Source organism: Hyperolius riggenbachi, chromosome 7 (assembly GCF_040937935.1).
Source record: "Hyperolius riggenbachi isolate aHypRig1 chromosome 7, aHypRig1.pri, whole genome shotgun sequence".
In the NCBI taxonomy this organism is placed as follows: Eukaryota; Metazoa; Chordata; class Amphibia; order Anura; family Hyperoliidae; genus Hyperolius; species Hyperolius riggenbachi.
The window spans coordinates 290,235,388-290,260,299 of record NC_090652.1 but is presented as its reverse complement, the minus strand read 5'-3'; the positions used below and the strand labels follow the sequence as shown (position 1 = coordinate 290,260,299).

At 42.4% G+C, this 24,912-nt stretch overlaps 1 protein-coding gene across 7 annotated transcripts in view; it reads left to right on the top strand.

Annotated features, from left to right (window-relative positions):
• R3HDM1 (R3H domain containing 1) overlaps positions 1–24,912 on the top strand; it is a 266,722-nt gene that overhangs the window by 202,877 nt on the left and 38,933 nt on the right. For 5 of the 7 annotated variants that reach the window (XM_068245922.1, XM_068245921.1, XM_068245924.1 and 2 more), the window contains 3 exons: positions 5,359–5,451; positions 17,613–17,879; positions 20,732–20,855. In XM_068245922.1, the coding sequence (XP_068102023.1) occupies positions 5,359–5,451; positions 17,613–17,879; positions 20,732–20,855 (484 nt within the window). The remainder of the gene's footprint in view (positions 1–5,358; positions 5,452–17,612; positions 17,880–20,731; positions 20,856–24,912) is intronic. The other 2 variants (XM_068245927.1, XM_068245923.1) reach the window with 1 other exon arrangement.

Sequence of the window (24,912 nt, the reverse complement as noted above, 5' to 3'; positions counted from 1 at the left end):
CAGGGAAAATCGGGACCCGAACGCCGCGTTCGTGTAAACACGCGTAAAAGCTTGGTACAAACGCTCCCATTCACTTGAATGGGAGCGTTTAACGCCAAGCCCTGAACGCTGGCGGTAAACGCTGCACAAACGTCCGTCTGAACCAGCCCTAACCCAAAACCTGTCGGATTTCAACTACCTACTGTAAGTGGCCGCAACATAGGAGAAAAGTAATTTATGGCTCATTTTACTCTGGAAGTGCTTCTTATCTGTATGTGTTTATATGTATTTTAAATGTTACTATTTTTGCGATTAGTGGTCCTTTAAAGCGTGGGTTGGGTTATGTTGAGTTCTGCCTGTGTTGTTGATGTGATTGTGTGCTGTGTGTGTCTTGTAGCAGTTGGCAGTGTTTTCCTCCCTTCCCGGCAGTGTGCAGTTTCAGCAGCGGGGAGGGCAGCAGTGAGTAAGCAGAAAGTGGCTCAGAGCAGACAGCGGGGCACGCAGGCTATCAAATGACCACCTTCTGCCAAAAGAATTAAATCCCCACTCGGGGGCGTCTGCTGTAACTCAAGAAAGCCCACTAACAGTCTTAAACAGCTGCTGAAAAAGAAAAGAAAAAGCGGCATGTGTTATCTAAGATTGCAGCGGGGAAGTGCACTTTGTCAGCTGATCCCCACATGGCTTCTGGTCCATGGTGAGTGCCTCAGCTTAACATTCTGAGCACTATTCCTAAACAGTCACCTGTCATTAGCCTTTTATTACCCTGGCTGGAGTTTCAATCCTGTCCTGGCATGGCAAACATTCAGAGTACTGCAAATATGTCGCTTATCTTTGGCTGGTGCAATCATTTCATCAGCAAGTAGGTCAGATAGTTGGCATGCTTAAAGGGACAGTATCCATAAGAACAGAGATAAGAGAATTGCACTTTCAATGTTCATGGCCGCTGGCTAACGCATTAAAGGGATACTGTAGGGGGGTCGGGGGAAAATGAGCTGAACTTACCCGGGGCTTCTAATGGTCCCCCGCAGACATCCTGTACCCGCGCAGCCACTCACCGATGCTCCGGCCCCACCTCCGGTTCACTTCTGGAATTTCAGACTTTAAAGTCAGAAAACCACTGCGCCTGCGTTGCTGTGTCCTCGCTCCCGCCGATGTCACCAGGAGTGTATAGCAGAAGCCCAGTATGGTCTGTGCCTGCCCAGTACGCTCCTGGTGACATCAGCGGGATCGAGGACACGGCAATGCAGGCGCAGTGGTTTTCAGACTTTAAAGTCTGAAATTCCAGAAGTGAATTGGAGGCGGGGCCGGAGCATCGGTAAGTGGCTGCGCGGGCACAGGATGTCTGTGGGGGGACCATTAGAAGCCCTGGGTAAGTTCAACTCATTTTCCCCCGACCCCCCCTACAGTATCCCTTTAAGCACAGTAAGGCCCCCTCCACACTGCAAATCCAATTTGCAATTCCAATTTGCAATTCCGATTTTCCCTGAATGCTATCAAAAGAAAAATGCAGCATGCAGTGCCGATTAAAAATCGGAAATGGGAATCGCATGTGAAAATTGATTATGAATCGCAAATTGGATTCGAATGTAGTATGCAAGAGCCCGAAGGATGAATATGAAACACTATTAAGCTCCCTGCACACTACATGCGATTCCTGATTTTAATTTTTAATCAATTCAAATGCGATTCCGATTTCTGATTTTTTTTTTTTTTTTGATTTTTTTTGATTTTTTTTTTTTAATCAGTACTGCATGCTTTTTCTGCGTTTTTCTTTTGATAGCATCCAGGGAAAATCGGAATCGCAAATCGGATTTGCAGTGTGCAGGGAGCCTAAGACTGCTTTGATGTTATTTCAATGCATATTTACACCTCACTGAAGCTAACTGATAGATATCATTGCTTGCAGGACGAATAATCAAATTGACTTCTAATTAAGTATTTAATGAGCTAATCAAGGAGAGAAAGTCATCATTTTTGTTTTTCACTGGATACAGCAGGAACTTTTCTACCTTGCTTACACAGTTTATCACACTTCCAAAACAATTTCATAATACTGGACCACAAAGCAGCTAAATTAGGTATAAAGAATGAGCTGCAACCCTTCCAATTCCTTGAAGAATAGATGGTTTTAGCTGTTCATTTTACAGGTGAAACTCGAAACATTTGAATGTCGTGCAAAAGTCCTTTTATGTCAGTAATTCAACTTAAAAGGTGTAACTAATATATGAAATGGACTCATTCCATGCAAAGCGAGATATTTCTAGCCTTTATTTGCTATAATTTTGATGATTATGGCTTAAAGTTTATGAGAACCCCAAATCTCTAAATCTCAAACCACTAGAATATTGTGAAAATGTTCAATATTTTAAGCTCAAAGCATCAGATTTTAATCTGCTAATTAATCCAAAACACCTGCATATTTCATATATTGTTTTCATCTTTTAAGATGAATTCCTGAAATAAATGGACTTTTGCACAGTATTTCAGCTGTGTTTTAGGGCCGGTCCACACTTGAGCGTATGACAAATGGGCACGGTAAGTGCATCCGATAAGCAGATGCGCTCCATCCAATTTGTATCTGCTCTGCTTTTGCCTGCAATCTCCACTCACTTGTCCCGAGGCTGCTGGTCCCTCTGTTCTCAGCAGGAGCATAGGACTCTCCATAAAATGCAGTAGACCAATTCTCCCCAATGGGGAGAATTTTCTTTGGTCTATCATGAACCAATGAGAATTCTCCCTGTTACTGAGGATTCCCATCGGTTTTTTGCTGCCCAACGGAGATCCCCGTGCTTCTGTCAGCAACCGGGCTGTGTACAAGGGACCAATCGGTGGCGGGACACACGGTCAGCCTGTAGCCCGGGGCAGATGCGTTACCCCCATAGTCTATATGGAGGAAAGAATCCGCCTGACCTGGGGACTGCTCAGAAGTGCTGCCCGCTTACCCCAACAGATCCTTTGCAGAGTGACAAGCGTGAATGGCTCCTATATAAATACCCATATATACTCAAATACACTCTCGTTTATAAGCCGACTCCAACATTTAACCCTTTCAAGCTAGAATTTTGTATTGACTCAGTATAAGTCTACCCAGCAAAGTTGATGGCTGCATCTGGGGCCCAGGAAGAATTAACAGCTGCACTTTGGGACCAGCAGGGGTTATTGACTGCACTGCATACAGTATTGCAGCCATTACCCCTCCTGTTCCTTAAGCACAGCCAATAATTCTCCCAGCCCCCCAAGTGAAGCAATTATTCACTCCTCTTCCTGCAGCCCAGCATTTCCCCCCCTGCCCGTTTCCTTGTTAATTGCTGTGGCCAGGACTTTCAGACTTGTGCTTTCTTGGCATTTCCATTATCAAGAATGTGTCACTTACCACTGGGTAAATTTCTGCAAACGGGAATGTCACTAATAGTACACACATTGCTCAGTGCTGCCCGTGACTTGTGTATAAGTCGACCCCTATACTTTTATTTAGTGAGTCAGATCTAAACTCCTAGACTTATACTCGAGTATAAACAGTATATAAAAATAGGAGCCGTTCACTATCAGTTTAGCAATGAGCGGAAAACTGACCAAAACATATTGGTTCTCCCCTCAAATGGGAACACTGCCAAATGCTTTAGGCCATACTGAGTATAATACCACTTTAAAGTGAATCTTTTTAAAAATAAAAAACTGATACTCACATAAGGAGAGGGAAGGCTCTTGGTCCTATAGGGCCTACCCATTATTTTGCCGGTCTCGTTTTTCACCCCGCAGACTGCTCTGTTTGAATCTCCTGCCGTGGGAGACTTCGGCAGTCTTCGCAAGGACTCGGGCTCCCGAAGACCAGCGGCTCTGTACTGTGCATGCGCCATTGCACCAGAGAAGGCACTAGCGTGCGCAGTACAGGGCAGCCCATCTTCAGAAGCCCGAGTGCTTCCGAAGACTGCCAAAGTCTCCCCAACCTGGAAGAGAGCAGTCCACAACCAGTTGGTCGTGGACTGCTAACGGAGGAGCCTGCGGGGGAACACGGAGACCGGCCGGAGAATGAGAAGGCTCTATAGGACCCAGCGCATTCCCTCTCCTTAGGTGAGTATCTGTTTTTTTATTTTAAAATTTGCTTTAGACTCCCTTTAAGCAACGACAAAGGACTAGCATGCAACACGGGTGTCCTGACTGTATGCCATATTTTAAGAGAAAAAGCCCTTTGGCTATCTCAGCAGTGACAATGACAGCAGCTTTGTTTTTGTGATGTCTGTGTGTTGGATCTGACCTTGTATTGAAGTGTTTGCGGCGGGTGTGGCTACTCTGCTTTTTTGTGTCTGCATGCATGACTGACTGCCTGCACTATTGCTGGCTTATATGGTAAGGGGCGGAGCGGCTGTCCTATCTCATACCTTGGATTTTGGGTCTTATTGCCTAGATCATAGCAGCAAGATGCAAATATTCCGGATTTGCAAGAAAATAGCATGCATCTTGGATAAGCCACTGCTATGTTTGTTTTTGCTCAGTTTCAAGTTACATGTTATTTACATGTAGACTGGGATGATTTCTATCTCTGCTCCGGACCGAAGGATGCTAAGATCATATTCAAATACCTACACAATATTGCATTACATTTTTCTTAGCAACTCAAATACTTCAAAGGGTTCACAGATTTTCTGACTTCGGTAAATTGCTCAGTGTCTTAAAATGGCTGCCTGCACTGTTTCATGTAGCTTTTTAAAATGATACACTTGTCAATGTTTTATTAAATAAATAAATCAAATTTATGCAAGCATTGTATAATGTGGTATGAGGTTAGAATCAATTTTCAATTTCTCTGGCTGGTGTCTCCACCTACTTCCTGTCTGGGATATTTCTCTGATTGTTGGACAACCAAAAATAAAACCATATTTGTGCAGTGGGACGGAATATACTGGACTAGTTTACATTGCTGTTCTTTGTTTCCTATACCCAGGAATATAAGTTTTCATCTTAAAGGCAAAAAGCACTACAGAGGTCTCAGTAACAGAAATAGTGATGGTCATGTCTAGGAGAACTCATGGAGAAGCATGTGATTTGTTTGATCAGCTGATAGATTTGCAAGGCTCTGATTCGCTGTGATCACATAAATAAGATATCGATCGATCACCTGACCAAACTGATCACATGCTTCTCCATGACTTCTCCTAGACATGACCAACACTAAACATGAAGTGGGGAAAATAGTTTCAGTGGAGATACAGACCTACACAAAAAAACTTCTAAAATGTTTCTAACCTCTATCCAAAACTACATTTAAAAAATATTACTGAAAATGTTCTTTAAAACATTAGTGCAAGTGTCTTGTGTTTTCTGCTCTGTTTTTTTTCCTGTCTTTTATTAACGGAGTTTGTTTAACTGTTACTTCTTCAGCCTATCCGGTCTTTGCCATCCTCTTCGCAGTACCCAGCAGTCTCTTATCCACCCCAGCTCCTGCAGGTCTCACCCACCCAGCAGTACACTGTGGTACTATTTTCTGCTCTTCTCTTTGTGCTTCGTTGTGACCTGTGTGTGCTGTGTTGTTGTGTGTTGCTGTTTAAGTGTATTTTAGTTTATCGTCATAGTTTATGTATTAGAGCACTAGAAATTACTTTGTATATCTTTCTGCACTTTTTCCTTCCGGCCTTTGGTTTTGGACGTAGAGTGATGGTGCCAAGACAACATAAATGACATCACTGATATTGACTCTCCCGATAGAAGCTTGGCTGGGTTAGGTCTCAAGCTCCTGGTGTCACCAATAAATTAAAAATAGACAAGGCACCTGGCCCGGATGGCATGCATCCTCGGGTCCTAAGGGAATTAAGTTCAGTTATAGATAAACCCCTTTATCTTATCTTTTGTGACTCTCTTGCAACTGGCAGAGTCCCAGTGGATTGGCGTACAGCCCACGTTTTCCCATTATTTAAGAAGGGCAAAAAATCTGATCCAGGAAATTATAGACCTGTAAGTTTAACATCAGTTGTATGCAAACTATTTGAGGGGTTACTAAGAGATACTATACATGACTTCATAGTAGAAAATAATCTTATTTCTCAGCATCAACATGGGTTTACTAAAGACAGGTCCTGTTTGACTAACATGCTCAGCTTTTATGAGGTAGTGAATGCTAATATGGATATTGGGAATGTTGTAGATGTGATATACTTGGACTTTGCAAAGGCCTTCGACACTGTTCCCCACAAAAGTCTGGTGCAAAAGTTGAGGATGCAAGGACTGGGGAAGAGTCTGTGTTCATGGATAGGGAACTGGCTAATGGACAGAAAACAAAGAGTTGTGGTCAATGGATCGTACTCAAAATGGGAGACTGTTAGCAGTGGGGTCCCACAGGGGTCTGTTCTGGGTCCAGTGCTCTTCAATTTATTTATTAATGACCTAGTAGATGCAGTAGTGAGCAATGTTGCTATTTTTGCAGATGATGCAAAATTGTGCAGAATCATCAACTCTCAGGAAGATAGTGTCATATTGCAACAGGATCTGGATAGGATGGCTATATGGGCACATACATGGCAGATGAAATTCAATGTTGACAAATGTAAGGTCATGCATTTTGGACGTACTAATGGTCTAGCACCATACAAAATAAATGGGATACAGTTGGGGACATCAAACTTGGAGAAGGACTTAGGAGTACTCATTGACAACAAGTTAAATAATCGTACTCAATGCCAAGCAGCTGCAGCTAAAGCTAACAAAATTTTGGTATGCATTAAAAGGGAAATAAAAACTCGAGATGCTAGCATAATATTGCCCCTGTTTAACTCTCTAGTAAGGCCACATCTGGAATATGGAATTCAGTTCTGGGCACCACATTACAAAAAAGATATTGCAGTTTTAGAGCAGGTGCAGAGACGAGCAACAAAATTGATGCGTGGGATGGAAGGTCTCACTTATCGAGAAAGGTTAGATAAACTGGGGTTATTTAGTCTAGAGAAAAGACGCCTTAGAGGGGATCTAATTAACATGTATAAATACATCAGAGGGCAATATAATACCTTGGCGGATGAGCTTTTTGTCCCTAGGCCTTCTCAAAGGACTAGAGGACATGATCTGCGCATGGAGGAAAAACGTTTTAACCATTTATTTAGGAAAGGGTTCTTTACAGTAAGAGTGATTAAGATGTGGAATGCATTGCCACAGGAAGTCGTTATGGCAAACTCTATACCTGCATTTAAAGGGGGCTTAGATGCTTTCCTTGCGTTGAAAGACATCCATGGCTACAATTACTAGGTAATGCCTAATGATGTTGATCCAGGGATTTTATCTGATTGCCATCTGGAGTCGGGAAGGAATTTTTCCCTTTAGGGGCTAATTGGACCATGCCTTGTAAGGGTTTTTTCGCCTTCCTCTGGATCAACAGGGATATGTGAGGGAGCAGGCTGGTGTTGTACTTTATACTGGTTGAACTCGATGGACGTATGTCTTTTTTCAACCAAAATAACTATGTAACTATGTAACCACACCAGTCTAAGGGTGCCCATACTTTACTCGATTTTGCAGGGCTGATGGAGAAGCGGTGCCACAACATGGCCACCCAATCGATCTTTAGATTAATTCTTGGCTGAAAGGATTGATTAGGAATGCTACAAATGGACCCAAGTGTATATGTGTCACCCCCCTCTTATCCCCAGTGCGCAGGTGCAGTGTTAAAGGCTCATAAGTCACAAAATGGTGCGAATCCTGGCCTCCTCTGGACGGTGTTCAGTAGGGATGGCCCTGCTTAGGAGAACTCATGGAGAAGCATGTGATCAGTTTGATCAGCTGATAGATTTGTAAGGTTCTGATTTGCTGGTCCTGATCATGTGTTAAACCAGGAAGTCATCACTGCAAATCAGAACCTTACAAATCTATTAACTGATCACATGCTTCTCGATGAGTTCTCCAAAGCAAGGCCATCCCTAGTGTTCAGCACTACCGTGAGCACATGTACCGAGTGGCACCAGGCACATGTAGTGATGACACTTCTTGCGTTTGGTGTCAGATTGTACAGTCACTTGCTGTGACGCCGGACACTAGAGGAGGCCAGGATTTGCACCAGCAAACGGTTATACATATTTATGCATAATGATACATCCGGTAGATGTCGTGCTGAAATTCTCTCTGTTCAGATTTAGTCAGAGAGGGATTTATCTAATGGTTTCCATGGCTATACATCGAGTGACCATCTTTCCTTATGTTCCTACATAAAGTCGGGGGGTGGGTGACGCACCCAGTTATTAGTCTGGCACTTGTTCATGCTATCTTGTATAGGAATCTAAACGTATTTCACATACACTTCTGTCATCGTAGGCTGTTTTACAGTCAGTCTGTATGGGCTTCTAGTATGGCCAAACTGAAGCCCAACAGCCTATTTTTATAGAAATCTGTCTTCATTAGACCCTGCAACTCTTGTGTGGCTAGTGCTGCAAACATCTCCTGCTGATGGTCTCTGACCCCAAACTACAGACTTCATAGCTGCTGAAAGATCAAGTCAACAAGATCTACTAACTTCCCCAATTACATATACTTCTTTAACAAACTCAAGAGCCGTGCCCCGGGGCAGTCTATTCAAGCTTCTGCATGGCAAGATGAACAGATGGGGACACTTACTTCCTGTAACCTCTTCATTATACTGTTTCACTGTTGAAAGTCTTGAACACACCTCTTTTCCAGTTCTTTCGTGGTTAATGGGACATAATTCTCACTAAAATTAAATGCTCACTAAATTAGCCACAGGCAGGGTTTGGATTTAAGGCCTACTTTTGTAATGCACTTGGACTTCTCCTTTAAATGGTCAGTGAGCTTTAAATCTGTTTTGAATTTTTTCCTTGATTCTAGACCCAGCTAGATGACAGCAGCCATTGTCAGAATTCCAAGTTCCCACTGAGCATTGTGCATCAACACTGTGCCACCTTCTTTGTAGCCGCTGACTTCAGTGTAATGCCAGTATGTGTGGCAGATGGGGGAACAGCTGGTAGGCCTGGCAGATTTGCTAGCTGGGCTTTGTTGCATTACAGGGGATCAGAATCTGTACACTAAAGTGTATGGCATACTTATTCTGAGGGATCTTAGAACCTGTGTTTAAGTGACAACAAATACAGTACAAGTAGTAGCTTTAATACTGCAGTCTCACAACGGAATTAATAATGTCTGTTGTATTTGGCATTGCCGTCTTATTTTGTATCACATACCCATAGGTAGGTGTCGGTGTGGTATGAAGGCTTTGGAATAACCTGACGGATCAGTTGACAAAAAACATCCCAGGGAAACTCCCTGCTCTTGTTTCTCTGTGATGCTCAGTTCACATGTGCCTACTGCCAATAACTGGTTTATTTCAGGTCAATTCAGTTCAAAAGAGAATGTATGGAGTCCATTGAACTTACCATCAGTACCTCTCAGCTATTGAAGTCCACTGACCTTACCATCTGTACTTCTTAGCTATGGAGTTCCCTGACCTTACCATCAGTACCTCTTAGCTATTGAAGTCCACTGACCTTACCATCTGTACCTCTTAGCTACAGAGTCCACTAACCTTACCAGCTCTACCTTTTGGCTATGGAGTCCACTGGCCTTACCATCAGTACCGCTTAGCCTTGCAGTCCACTGACCTTACCATCAGTACCTCTAAGCTTTGGAGTCCACTGACCTTACCATCTCTACCTTTTGACTATGGAGTCCATTGACCTTACCATCAAGACCTCTTAGCTATGCAGTCCATTGACCTTACCATCTGTACCTCTTAGCTATGGAGTTCCCTGACCATACCATCAGTACTTCTTAGGTATGGAGTCCACTGATCTTCCCATCTGTACCCCTTAGCTATGGAGTCCACTGACCTTACCATCGAAACTTCCCAGGTTTAGGTAGACAGTAGTTGAAATCACTATTGCCTACAACTGCCTTTATGGTTTGGCGATACAGTGGCCTGGTTTATGTATCTGGACTTCTTGGGTAGAGAGCTCCATTTATGTTATTGATGTTCCGTTTAGTGTTGAAATAAAGTTGATCTCAAGTATAACTTGATATTCTAAGTTTTGATCCTTTTTAATCTAAAAAATTAAAAAAGTTTAACAACCCTTGCATACTACGTCCGTTGCGTTGCAGAATAATTCTGCATGTCCGCTCACTGACTATACAATCCTATGAGGCTGTTCACTCATCTTTAGTATGATGGATTGAGTTATTCTAACTGGCTGCATGCAGGCTTTGAATTAACATCTATGTCCAGTCTCCATTGCAGTTCACACTCATTTTAACGATTGCTTTATGCAACGGCCCTAAGTCCATCCATAACTTTTGCCATGCCCCCAACACATATAGATGTTTACTCCCACAAGTATTGTCCCTAGTATGGCTATGTCTGCCTGTACATATTGTGTCTTGCATGGCCATGTTTCCCTTTGCTTCTTCCCCTTAAAAAAACAATTTATTAATCAGAATTGGGTAAAATAATGGCTTGCACATTTTGTTATGTCTCCTAAAACTGAAAAAAATAAATAAAAGAATATATTAAGAATAAGATCATTAAAAAATATATAGAGAGGGGAAAGAGGGACAGCTAATATAAACAAAATGTTCCTAGAAACACAAAAGTAAATTGATTAAATACATGCCAAAGCAGCTCGTTCAATCAATGTTTAATTCTTTCTGGGAAATATTGCTTCCTGGCTTTGTTTTCGTGTCCTATGGAAGTGGAAGCCTTTAAGCAAGTAGCACAAGTGATGATGGTTAAACTCGGGCTAAGAAAAACCGTGTACATCTATGGAAGGTCCGCAGTGGTATTACAGCAAATTGCATTATATATCGGTGATTGATTCATCGCTCCTGGTGCGGGGCTCGCTGGGGCAGATGAGATGCCAGTCTCTCACATTTCTAAACCTTCCCTTAGACGTTTTTAATGAAATTGTTCAGTTGCGCAGGGATTTGCCTTCATTTTCAGTGCTGAGGTTTCCTGGGATGTTTTCTTGTTTACGCATCTTTATTTTTAAAAGCATTAAATAGAGGAAAACTTTGTGATGTTAAATTATGACTAAATGGGGGGAAAGGGGGGGGGGGGTTGAGGTTAGGGATATGCTTGGAGGAAAGCTTGTTCCGTACTCTGAAATCCGGTTTTCCGACTGTACTAGTTAATAGATCAGCCTCTAGCTGCCTGCGCTCTGCCCCCTTCCAAGGTATTCCGAAGCCACACCTCCCTACATGAAAGTGACAGCCAAAGGAGGTGTGGCTTTACTCCCCCTGTCAGCTGACTATGACTCTCCACTACAAACCATCCCCTGTCCTCACCTGACAGCCCTGTAGCCTCTGGATTGGTGCAGAGGGCAGAAGATGCCATCAACAGGAGCCCATAGGGGTGTGAGTTGCATAGGAAGGGCAAGGGATGGTGGGAATGGGAGAGGCTAAGCATTTGAACCTGGCTAGAAAGTGTTTTCAAATAGTAAAACTAAGGGCCATTGCACACCAAAAATCGCTAGCGTAAATGCTCAGCGCTTTTTGAAATGATTTTCCAAGGCGATTCAAGGCATGTGCCTAGCGATTTTCTAATCCTGCATATCGATTTTTGGTGTAGCGGTTTTTATTTTTTGTTAGAGTAGAGCTGTATCTGAACAGCTTCTGTAACAAAAATGCTTGGAAAATCTAGCATTTTCAGAGCGATTTTCCACTTTCCTATACTTAACATTGAGACTGAGTTGCCTCAGAAATCAGCAAAAATGATGCAGGACCCGAGTTTGGATTTGTGGGAAAAAAAACGAATCGCTCTGGTGTGCACCATCCCATTGAAATAGATTAGCTAAGCGCTTTTCAAATCGCATGCGTTTTTAAAAACGCTCTTGGTGTGCACCAGCCCTTAGCAGGACTTGATAGTGCCTCATAAGTGTCACAGCAAGCATGCAGCAGATCAGATGTTTCTGATATTGTCAGATCTGACAAGATTAGCTGCATGCTTGTTTCTGGTGTGATTCAGACACTACTGCAGCCAAATACATCAGCAGGGCTGCCAGGCAACTGGTATTGTTTAAAAGGAAATAAAAATACTTCTGGCTATAGATTCCCATTAAGCTCAGTAGTAGTAGAGTTGGGTCTGTCATGTGTCAAGCTAGGATTTGCTTTCACTGCTGTCTACATAATATGGCTTCTCCTGTGGGCTTTCTTCCCGCAGACTCCGCATCTACAGTCCTGTGACTTCTAACCATTGCAAAGCATTCAGTTTAGTGAGATTTAATTGGTGAGCAGAGGTGGTACAGTCTTGTGATGGCTGCAGTTTTCTTTACAGCTCTACCGGGCACTGAGGAGTAAGATAAATTGCCTGCAGTCTTTTAATAATTACTAGACCTACACTTCAAAGGCTCGTACCCAATACGCGATTTTTCCAACGACCAGCGTTTTTTTTGAGCAACAAGCAAATGTTTCCGCAATCAGGCTACATGGGTACAGGTACCAACAATGCGAACAACACTTAGCAATGCGCGGAGATAATGATTGTCACAGCGGATTGGATCTTTAACCACTTGAGGACTGCAGTGTTAAACCCCCCGAAAGACCAGGTCATTTTTCTGTAAATGGGCCACTGCAGCTTTAAGGCCTCGCTGCAGGGCCGCTCAACTCAGCACACAAGTTATTCCCTTTCTCCCCACCAACAGGGGGTCTGATCGCTCCCCTAGTGGTTTTTTTTTTCATTATTTTTTAAATAAATTTCCTTATTTATTTATGTATTTTTTTTTTCAAACGCCCTCCCTCCCCCAGCCAGCCAATAGCAGCAATCGGCTGTCATAGGCTTCAGCCTATGACAGCCGATCGCTCTCCTGTGTCCCAGGGGGACAGCCGTGTCACACGGCTATCCCCAGTACAGCGTTGCCTTAGATCGCAACGCTGTACAGCAATAAAAGACAGCGGTTTCGCCGCTGGGAGACTGAAGGTGGAGCTCTGTCATCAGAGCGGGGAGGCACGCGCATCGGCGTGCGATCCCCTGCAAACCACTGCCCCCGGACGGTATGCCGATCGGTGTTAGACGGTCCTGGGGCTGCCACGCCATCGGCAAATGGTTAAAGAGGAGCTGTTAGGTATAAGGTCTCAGAGAAAATAAACACATATATCAGTAGCTAAAGATTGGCTGTACTTACATTACATATGCATTTCACTGTCCACGTTTGGATTTCACAGAATTTGTATATAGTATATGCAGAGATAGATGCTCCTGACAGCTCATGGCAGGCTCCATGTTTTTCTGTCAAATGTGTCGTCATGTCCTGCCTGCTTCCTGATCACAGATAAGCTTGTACTTGAACAACACAGTGTGCAGTGAATATTAATGAGCCATGTGGCTAGGAACAATAGCTGACTCCTGCAGAGTACTCTGCCCGAGATTTATCAGTGCTACGCGATTACAAGCTGCTGTAACTTCTCATTAGCAGCCGAGGGGAGAGCCCCAGAATGCTTTGCAGTATGGTATGCGGCTTGCGTCTTCTTAAGAATAACAGCCTTGCTGATAAGCACACATCAAAGGTAACTGAGATTTTTATCTTCACTAATTGCTTTTGGGCTTCCTTCTAAACTGTTTAACACAGGAGAATAGAGGTTTAAATTAGCTTCTGCAGCCTGACAGTTACTCTTTAAGAACCCTGACAACTCCCACACAAAGTACCGCGATCGCTTGAACTCTCGTTCGCGGCTGCTGTTTGCTGTCACGTAACGTCACGCATAACCACAGACAGGAAGCTGGATAGGGGAGCGCTCGTCGTCACGGCACATCACTGGGATCCATCTTCTTGGGTCACGAGGTCAGTATGTAGCTTTAGGCAGTTTATCACTGTGATTTTCGGCCGCGCTTTCTCTTCTTTTTTTGCTTTTCCGATTCTGCGCTTTTTTTTACATGAGAAGGTGTCTGTATGGCTGATGTTGCGATGAAACCCCTCCCATAGTGTGATGTCATGACCAAGGTCTTAACCGTTTGCTGTCTGTGAACCTTGTTGCATTGTGGGAAATGATGGCTTTTTCCAACTGCCAAGCAAGCAATATCTCCCTCTGTGCATAGAACTGTCAGTGAACAAGCATTCCGGATCACCTGGCAGAACTAAAGATGTCACCACCAGTGATACATTTCAGGGATGCAAGTCAGGGAGAGGAAAGATTTTACAATGGTCAAGCACTGAGTAAACAATTTAAAAGTGAATATTGTAAAAAAATAAATAAAAAAAAAACTTTTTGTACTACAATTCCTCTCTAAAACAAGTTGGTGATTTGCCAGCTGCCTGTCTGATTGGCCACGCCTTCTAGCGAGTTGCAGAACCATTCGCTCGCACCCAATAAGCATTCATATGTAGAGAACGTCTTCAGTGATTGTATCCAGCGTGATTTGCACCAAATCCCGAATTCTTTGACCTTCAATGCGATTTCCTGGGATAAGAGTCTTTATCTTGCCTCTAGATTGACTAATTGCACTTATACGTTCTTTTCAAGTGTCTCTTGTAACATAAGTGAACTGAAGATGAAGAATTTCTAAATAACTGAACTCTTTCGCTCTTTACATAACCAATTCACAATTCATTATGTCTCGTCTTCTCGGGCTTGATTAAATAATACATACATATTTTGCAGGTCACGATAACCATAATTATCCTAACCGAGTGTAATTATCCTCCAGGCTCCCCTAATCCAGGTGCTAGCTTTGTCATTTTTCTTATATATTGTCCGAGAATTTGCTAACACAGCCCAAAGCCATGCTGGCGGCGTTATCTATTCTCTTAATTATTTGGGAACTCAAGGGATGTGTTGCGTATTGTTCCGTGAACGGTGCTTTTCTAAGCGTTTCTTGAGCCCTCAGGGAGGGAAGATTGTAAAAAAAAATGATGTTGAATCAACATTAGTTAATTAACACCTTAATTAAAGTAACAAGCAGACCTGAAACAAAATTAATAAATGTTGTTGTGGACTGAGGCTTTTGTGACCTCCAAACGTTTTCAAAGTTACGTTGGTGTGTAAGAACATTGAAATCAGGTCTGCTGCCTTAAAGGACAGCTGAAGTGAGAGGGATATGGAGGCTGCCATATTTATTTCCTTTTAAACAATACCAGTTGCCTGGCAGCCCTGCTGGTCTATTTGGCTGCAGTAGTGCCTGAATCACACCAGAAACAAGCATGCAGATAATCCTGTCAGATCTGACAATAATGTCAGCAACACCTGATCTGCTGCAGGCTTGTTCAGGGTCTGTGGCTAAACGTATTAGAGGCAGAGGATCAGCAGCACAGCCAGGCAACTGGTATTACTTAATAGGAAATAAATATGGCAGCTTCCACCTACCTCTCGTTACAGTTGTCCTTTAAAGGGGAACTGAAGAGAGAGGTATATGGAGGCTGTCATGTTTATTTCTTTTTAATCAATACCAGTTGCCTGGCAGCCCTGCTGGTCTATTTCTCTGCAGTAGTATCTGATTAAAACCAGAAACAAGCATGCAGCCAGTCTTGTCAGATCAGACTTATAAGTCTGAACCACTGAAACACCTGATCTGCTGCATGCTTGTTCAGGGGCTATGGCTAATAGTATTAGAGGCAGAGGATCAGCAGGGCTGCCAGGCAACTGGTATTGTCTAAAAGGAAATAAACATGACAGCCTCCATATACCTCTCTCTTCAGTTCCCCTTTAAGTGGATAAAACCACAATAAATGATGTTGGTTTTTTTTGCATGTATTAGAACATTGTTTGAAATAAATTGTACGTAACCCATCTTGTGGAAAACATTTTTAGTGTTTGAAAGACATTTTTATTGTTTGAAGTAAAATGACTACTGCACTTATTCATATCTTCTCGGCGACTTACAGCTCTCTTCTCTCTCTGAGTCAGTCTGAACCACTCCCCTTTTTGACAAATGAGCATGTTAGGGAGGGAGTGTGTGGTCAGTCTGCTGAAACCACGCCTCTCAGCTCATCATTGATGGCCTATCCTAGCTCTCAGCCTCCAGTAGAGTGATCTACTGTACGTTGGGATGGGCAGCTCGGTGTGTAAGATGTCATGAAGGAACTAGGAGTTGATGCAGCAATTATTTTTGCGATTTATTGAATGACTGAACTTGGACTTGAATCTCAGAAAACCAAAGGAAAGCAGTTCTACAGGCACACAGAACATTGGCTACCTCCTGAGCTCTGACATAAGGCCTTTTCAGTATCTGTAGAATCTATTAGACAAATAATATGAAAGAATACCTTACAAGGATAAATACTGGACATCTGCAAAACATTCCTGCCATAACTGTAGTAAAACTGTTTTTTACCAAAGCTAAACACTTAAAGTGACATCTGAAAAAAAAAAAAAAGGGAGAGGAATATGGAAGCTGCCATATTTATTTCCTTTAAATGTAAATTGCCTGGCTGTCCTGCTGATTTATTTACTTTTAAACAATACCAGTTGCCTGGGTATCCTGCTGATCCACTGCCTCTAATAAATTTAGCCATGAACCATGAACAAGCATGCAGCAGATCAGGTGCTCTGGCTGAAGTCAGACTGGATTAGCTGCATGCTTGTTTCAGGTGTGCGATTCAGACACTACTGCAGCTAAAGGGATCAGCAGGATAGCCAGGCAACTGGTATTAAAAAGTAAATAATTATGGCAACATCTGTATCCCTCTCAGTTCAGGTGTACTTTAAATGGGAACTCCACTTTTGTCAAGGAATGTAAATGATTTTAGTTTAGCTTAATTGCAAACAGCTGCGGAGAAGCAGAGCTACACAATGGTATTTTGAAATGGAAAAGTTAAATTCTAAATGTAGCGCTTGTAGCTTAAAGGGGCACTATGGGGAAAAAAATGTAAATGTGCAAACATACAAATAAGAAGTACGTTTTTTCCAGAGTAAAATGAGCCATAAAATATTTTTCTCCTATGCTGCTGTCACTTATAGTAGGTAGTAGAAATCTGACAGAAGTGACAGGTTTTGGACTAGTCCATATCTTTATAGGGAATTCTCAGTGATATATTTGTTTTCAAAAGCACTTAGTGCATGCCAGTTGCTCTGTCCAACTGCCAAAAAAACTGTGTAGAGAGCAGGGAAGCTGGCCAGCATCATTGTTTAAATCCTTTTTAGGGAATATCTTTATAAAGAATAAAAGCATTGCTGAGAACCACCCATGAGGAGATGGGCTAGTCCAAAACCCGTCGCTTCTGTCAGATTTCTACTACCTACTGTAAGGGACAGCAACCTAGGAGAAAAGGAAGTAATTTATGGCTCATTTTACTCTGGAAAAATGTTATAATTTTTTGCCATAGTGCCCCTTTAAACTTGGCGACATGATTGCTTTAGGAACTTGCTTTGCTCAATGGTCAGTTTGGTTGGGACTAAGGCCTCTTGCACACTGCAAGTGATTCCGATTCAGATTCCGCTTTTTAATCAGTTTTTACATCCGATTCAGATTCCGATTTGCAGTGTGCAGGGAGCAAACTGCAAATCGGAATCTGAATCGGATGTAAAAACTGATTAAAAAGCAGAATCTGAATCGCTTGCAGTGTGCAAGAGGCCTCAAGCTGTGATGCAAGCAAATTAAGCTAATACGTGTTTCTTTCTTTATTTTTTGTTTGTTTTTTGCAGTGTGTGTTATTAAAATAACTACAATTATTCATGCATTAAATAAGTTATGTGCTTTTTCTTTTTTCCTCTCACCCGAACAGCCAGACAACCTGAGCTCTCAATTTAGCCATATGAATCTCGCCAGACAGCCATCAGCGGAGTCCTCAGACGCCCACTCAACCATGTTCCAATCAACCGTGGTGCTCCAACCATCTCCGCAGTCTGGCTACATCATGGCTCCTCCCCCTCCTCCACCTCCCCCGCTGGGCCAGTCTGCTCCTCCCCCCAGCTACTCCACCTCCAGCCAGCCTGTTAATCCGCCAGTGCTGCAGCCGCAGGGATACATCCAGCCGCCGTCTCTTCAGCAGGTAGTCACTTCCTAGGGGTAACCTTGTTTGCATTGGGCTCTGACTCCGCTAAAAATGATCTGTAAGGCCTCTTTTACACTATATGCTGCAAAACTGATGCATTTTAATTTTCCATGGCAGTGCATTGCGAAAAAGCTTTCCGTTAAAATGTGCAAATAGTGTGAACTGAGCCATAGGAAAACATGGAGATTACTTTGAAAATCAATTGTTCTTTCAGTTATTACTGATAGAGTAAAATGGCCGTAAATAATTCTATAATCTCTAGCCAGGCACCAGTAAGCAGTTGTTCAAGCACTGTAAAATAATCCTTAAAGTGAACCAGAGACGAAGCACCCTCATGTATTTTACCATATATGTCAGTGGGAACATTAGAGAAAACACCTACCCTGATCTCTTTATCCTTCACTGCTAATCCTGCTTGTTACCAGCCCTGATAAAATCCCCCACTGAGCATTTAGTCTGGCTTTGCTCAGGAATCATCATAGCAGAGCCACAAGGTGGCAGGCTTGGGCTTGAAAAGACATCAGAGAAGACAGACCCGGCTATAATGATTCCTGAGCAAAGCCAGACTCAGTGCTCAGTCGGGGATTTTATCAGGGCTGATAACAAGCAGGCTGAGCAGCGAATAATGAAACAGCAGGGTAGGGGTTTTCTCTAATGTTCCTACTGATATATATGGTACTCATTTTAAAATTACACACATTTAATCCTTTTTTATTTATGGTGCTTTCTTACAGCACCTTCCTCCTCATCCATCTCCCCCCCCCCCCCCCTCCTACAAATATTCGGCTTGAGCAGAACGTCGATGAGTGGGGAGGAGATGTCAGTACTACGTCCTCTCTGCCTGTCCTTAATCCTGCCCTCTCCAATCACCTCTAATGGTTCCTATATGCACAGCCCGCTTGGGAGCTGCACTGTGTGCAGTCTTGTGGTAATTTAGCTTGGAACAATAGTGTACTAATACAGCTATTATTACAGCTAATACAGCTCCCCTGCGCACTGTGCATATAGGAACTATTAGTGACGAGTGGAGGGGGCGTTTCTGAGGGCGGGCAGAGCGGAGGAAGTACTGACACTTCCTCCCCGCCCATCATCGAGCTGTACATTACAGCTTAGCAGAGCAGGGGACACAGGGGAATGCTGCAGGGGGAAGATGGTGCTGTGACTTGTATGTCACAGCAACACAAATAAAAAAGCATTACATAAGTAATTTACAAACGAGGTCAGGGGTACTTCAAAGGACAACTGTAACGAGGGGTATATGGAGGCTGCCATATTTATTTCCTTTTAAACAATACCAGTTGCCAATGTGCATTATTTGAAAGGAAATATATACGTCACCCTTAATATTCATCTCCTTTTTGGTATGCTTTAGTATATACATGGTTTAACTTTTCTAAAGCCAGGTGGCTTTTCATGTGCCCTTTAACAGTACACATTTTATGAACGATTATTTTTCGATTGATTTAGTAAATTGGAAACCATCCATTGGAAATGATCCCATTTATAATTCAATTTTATTTTATATCAGATACAACTATTCAAGGGGCAGATCAAGAAACTGGCTACTTACAACCAACCATATGATCGTTTTTATATTTATCATGAGGAACGGCTAACTCCTTTTTGTTTACGGTTCAAGCTAATTTATCTGATCTGAATAAAAAAATCCTTCATAAAATGTGGCCGTTAATGGGCAGCTTTATATTTGCAATCTTGCTCCACCTTAGCCTTGGTTGCTGTTTGATAGCATTTCTTACATTTTTATGATCTATGTTTTAAACAGGCACTGTAGTGACATATATAGTAGAATACAGTAAATTTTTCAGGATATCTACTTTTATGGTAATTATCCTGGTTTTAGCAATTTAAACACTTCCTACAGCTATACATTGCTATATATTGGTACGTAGCCCAGCCCCCTTCCAGTGTTGCATAGCCTAGACCAGGGGTCCCCGAATGTTTTGGTTGAGGGCAGGGTCAACATACCTCAGACTGCTGGGGGGCCAGAGTTTACATGATATGATGTAGAAGTCTTTGCGGGCCAGACAGTGAAGCATACCCAGGTGACAACCGGCAGTCCAATTGGACAGCAGTGTCCCCTGTTGTGGAATTTGATCATTCTATATGCAGACCACCAATATTTAAAGATGTAGCTGACCTCATCTATAAGTTGTACATTTTGTGTGTGTGTGTGGGGGGGGGGGGGAGGGCTGTAAAAAAGCTTCAGGGGGCCACATTCAGCCCACGGGCCTTATGCTGGATACACATGGTGCGTTTGCGCACTCGATTTCCCTGTCGATTCGTTTATTTCCAACATGTCCGGTTTGGATTTCGATGGATCGTTAGGTCGATTCGGCATACTTTTGCATGCGAATCGACCTAACGATCCATCGAAATCCAAATTGGACATGTTGGAAATAAACGAATCGACGGGAAAATCGAGTGCGCGAACGCACTGTGTGTATCCAGCATTAGTTTGAGGACCACTGGCCTAGACTGTTTAGCCATCCGGAATTCTGCTCCTAGAGCATTCTGGGAGAACAGGTTTTGGAATTCTCAGAAACCTAACCAAATTCTGCAGCGCTCCCCTGACAGAACTAAAGATGTTGTGTTGCCACATGTGATACATTTCAGAATGTAAATCAAGGAGGGGAAAGGTTTTAAAATGGACAAACACTGACTACATTATTTATAAATGAATATTATAAAAAGGTATTTTATTATGTTATTTTAATTACACTTCCTGTGTTCTGTTGTCTTCACACGTACGCTCTCAATCGTTATGCTGTTTGTTAGTGCCTGACTAAAGCAACAGATAAAGCTTTTTTCTTTTTCTTTCTTCTGTGCAGATACAGACCTGCTACTGTGCGCCAAACCAGTTTTCTCATTCTAACCAACAATATCGACCAGTAACATCTGTCCAGTTCAGTTCACAACCAAACCAAGCACTGCCACAAGCTGCCCACCAAACAGGTTTGTGTGTTTCTGACTCCCCGCCCCTCTCCTGTCTCCACCCAGTGACCCGAGTGACGTGGAGTGGCGGGACGCGGGCCCGGGACGCTGTATGAGAGGGGTTAAGTTTCTCACAGTGAACCGGTCTCTTTTCCAGCCACTTTCTGCTCTTCTAGGATTTACGTTGTTAGAAGCAATGAGTGCAACCAAATATTTCTACCATCCTCATTGACCTCTCAGCTCATTTCATTTTTGATATTACTATAGTGTTTAATATTATAATGTATTTATATTGCAGTGACATTTACTGCAGCACTTTACAGAATACATGGTCATGTCACTGACTGTCCTCAGAGGAGCTCACTGTCTAATCATTGCCATGGTCTTAGTCTAATGTCCTACCATATTATTATTATGTACTTCTATAGCACTTACCTCTTCTGCAGCACTTTACAGAGTACAAAGTGGTGTCACTGACTGACCGCAGAAGAGCTCACAATCAAATCCATACCATAGTCATAGTCTGTCCCTAACATATTATGATTATGTATTTATATAGCACTGACATCTTTTGCATCACTTTACAGAGTAAAAAGTCATGTTACTGACTGTCCTCAGAGGAGCTCACAATCTAATCCTACCATAGTCATAGCCTAATGTTCTGCCATATTATTATTATGTATTTATATAGCACTGACATCTTCTGCTGCACATTGCACAGTATACTGTATAGTCATGTCACTAACTGTCCTCAGAGGAGCTCACAATTTAATCCTACCATAGTCCTAGTCTAATGTTCCTCCATAGTCTACAGCTGATCATACCAATCTTGATTATGCAGTGCTGGCCAGTCTTGCCTCTTCTATGCAGTATGAAAGTTTACCTAAAGAATATTTTCTAATGCATCTTAAGACAAAATTTTTGGCAGTAGAATCAATTAAAGGACCACTATCGGGAAAAATAGTAAAATTTAAAATACATATATATTTTTATTTATTTAAGTATTTATATAGCGCCAACATATTATGCAGCGCTGTACAGAGTATATTTTCTTGTCCCTTAACTGTCCCTCAGAGGGGCTCACAGTCTAATCCCTACCATAGTCATATGTCTATGCATGTATCGTGTAGTGCATGTATCATAGTCTAGTCCCCCTTTGCCCGTTTGGTAGTACTGGCCCTGTGTCTTGTTTTGTCCTATAATTTTCTTATTGACTCATCAAAAAGGTTCCACCGACTGGTTGCTCAAAATCTTTCCCCGTCAACAGCAGCTTGTAATGAGTTCCTGGTATTCAGGACCTGGAAGCAGCAGCACAGCTTCTAAACATACAGTTTAACTCCCGCTTATAACAAATACCCACTCGGGGCTGTTTTTCTTTTAATGAGATCGCTTGGCTTTTCTGTTGATGATGTATTCTGATGCGTTAGACCTGTCTCCTATCAAGTTACCATTAATTGTCAGAACAGCTCTGGGTTATTCATTCTGCTCACACGTTTCAGAAAAGAGCAGCCCCTTAATGTCATCCCTTTTATAAAAGCCGCCCGCTATTCCGGCAAACTTGTATCAAAATGGAAAAGTTTATCTAGAAAGAAACGTCAAACTACCGGTAATAAGGTCGGTGGTGGTTGAAAGCAAATTTTTCCCTGCTCAAAGCCTCTTGACAAGCTGTCTCGGTGCTGAAATGGGGGAGGAGGGGGGATATGCTTTAAATGACAAATGTTCCCTTTTTTTTGCGGTGATGCAGATATAATCGCGCCACCCCGAAGATTATCATAGCCTGTCGCCAAGAGCAGCTTAGTAGCACTTATACCCCTATTTGAATTAATGTCTAATGATATGAGCATAAAGCGTGTACAATGACAGTAGACGTATGGTGCTTGGCAGCCCGCGGAGAAGGGGGAGGGGAGGTGCTGTTTTATGGGGGGCTTTTTCATATGCAAATGAACCTCGGTGCTGGGTGTGCAGATTTCGGCGGCGGCAGAATGGCTCCCCTGTCATGTCGCTGCTGTGCAGGGGAGCGGCACTTGATGTCTGCGTCTTTATTGAAACGCAGTGGGGGTGCGCTGCTTCTTGCTGAGCCAGCAAGGCTGAGAATTAAACTTAAGTGAATACTCCTCTCCGTTGCCATTATACCGCCTAATATATAAATAACTGTTTAGGGCGCAGCCTCTCGTGCTGCTGGGTCAGACCGGGGTGAGGGGTCGAGCGAGGCCATCGGCGGCGCACACGAACCTCCTCTCAGGATTGAACAGCCACTTACACAGGGTGGGAACAATGGCAATGTAATTTAATTGTCGTTAGTAGATATGTTTGTCCATATAGGTTCAAAATGGTTGTGGAAATTATCTTTTTTAATCGCTCTTTTTAAAGTGGTATTGAACTCTAAAAATGAAAATCTAACAAAAACCACTACATTGTGTTTGATTAATGTCTATTATTATTGTTATTATTTAGTATTTATATAGCGCTGACATCTTCCGCACCGCTGTACAGAGCATATTGTCTCACAATCTAATCCCTACCATAGTCATCTGTCTATGTATGTATTGTGTAGTGTATGTATCATAGTCTAGGGCCAACTAGGGGGAGCCAATTCACTTGGCTGTATGTTTATATGAACCTGCCTTAACCACTTCACCTCGAAGGGTTTTTCCCCTTAAAAAAACAGAGCAATTTTCACCTGTTAGCGCTCCTTCCATTCATTCGCCTATAACTTTATTACTACTTATCACAACAAAACAATCTATATCTTGTTTTTTTCCGCCACCAATTAGGCTTTCTTGGGGGGGGTACTTTTTGCTAAGCGTTGTATTATTCTAACTGCGTTTTAACGGGAATAATAAGAAAAAATGAAAAAAAATATTTCTCAGTTTTCGGCCACAGTTTAAAAATAATACATGCTACCGTAATTAAAACCCACACATTGTATTTGCCATTTGTCCTGGTTATTGCAACGTTTAAAAATTTTTCCTAGTTCAATGTATGGCGCCAATATTTTCTTTGGAAATAAAGGTGCATTTTTTCAGTTTTGCGTCCATCCCTAATTACAAGCCCATAATTTAGAAAGTAACAGTAATATACCCTCTTGACATAAATATAAAAAAAAAAAAATTAGGCTCAAAGTTCAGTTCAGTAACTATTTATGTATTTTATTTTTTTTTTATTTTTTTTTACAAAAAATAAATTAAAAAAAATGGTAACTATTGGGGAGTGTGGGAGGTAAGGGGTTAATTTTAAATGTTAAAAAAGTGTTTTTATTGAGATAAAAAGGTTTTAGGTGTAATTTTACTTTTTGGCCACAAGATGTCCTCGCGCATAACTTCCGTATTCGTAGTATTACTACGCAAACGGGAAGCAATGCGTGGACGTGTAAGGATCGGGTTTTGTAAATGAAGGAGCCGTCTACGAGACGTGGCGTTCTATGTGGCATTCATTCACACTTAGATCTTGGGCGCTTCGTTCCCATTCATTGATCTCCTGGCTAACGATCGGCAGCGGGAACGTGTGTGTGTGTGTGTTGGCATTTTGCAGGGATGTAGTTACTTTACTAAAAGACAAAATAAACATGCACATGTCATACTTACCTCCCGCATTAAGGCGGCCATACACTTATAGATTTGCAGCAGATTGGACCACCAGATAGATTTCTGTCAGATGCCTGTCAAGTCGAATCTGACAGGATGTGTGCCACACACTAGGAACAGATTTCCAATCAGATTTGAAAATCAATCTAAATGCATTGTTGCACCATTAGATCCAATGCAACTCTATGGGCCATCGATCTGCTGCCAGATTTTCCATCCTGTCAGATAGATCAAATTGATAAAAATCGATCGAAATCAGCCACAAATCAATCGAATGGGGAATTCGATAGAATCGATTTCTGATCGATTCTATAGAATTGATCGATCGATGCCCAAATCGACCAGTATATGGGCCCCTTAACTCATCAATCTCTTTCTTTTCTCCTAGATCTAGTAGTAATGTATTGGCAGATCGACCATGAAACGGATCTCACCTCTAACCGAATCTGATCAGAAAGAGACCTTTTGCCAGCCCTTATGCCTAGTACACACCA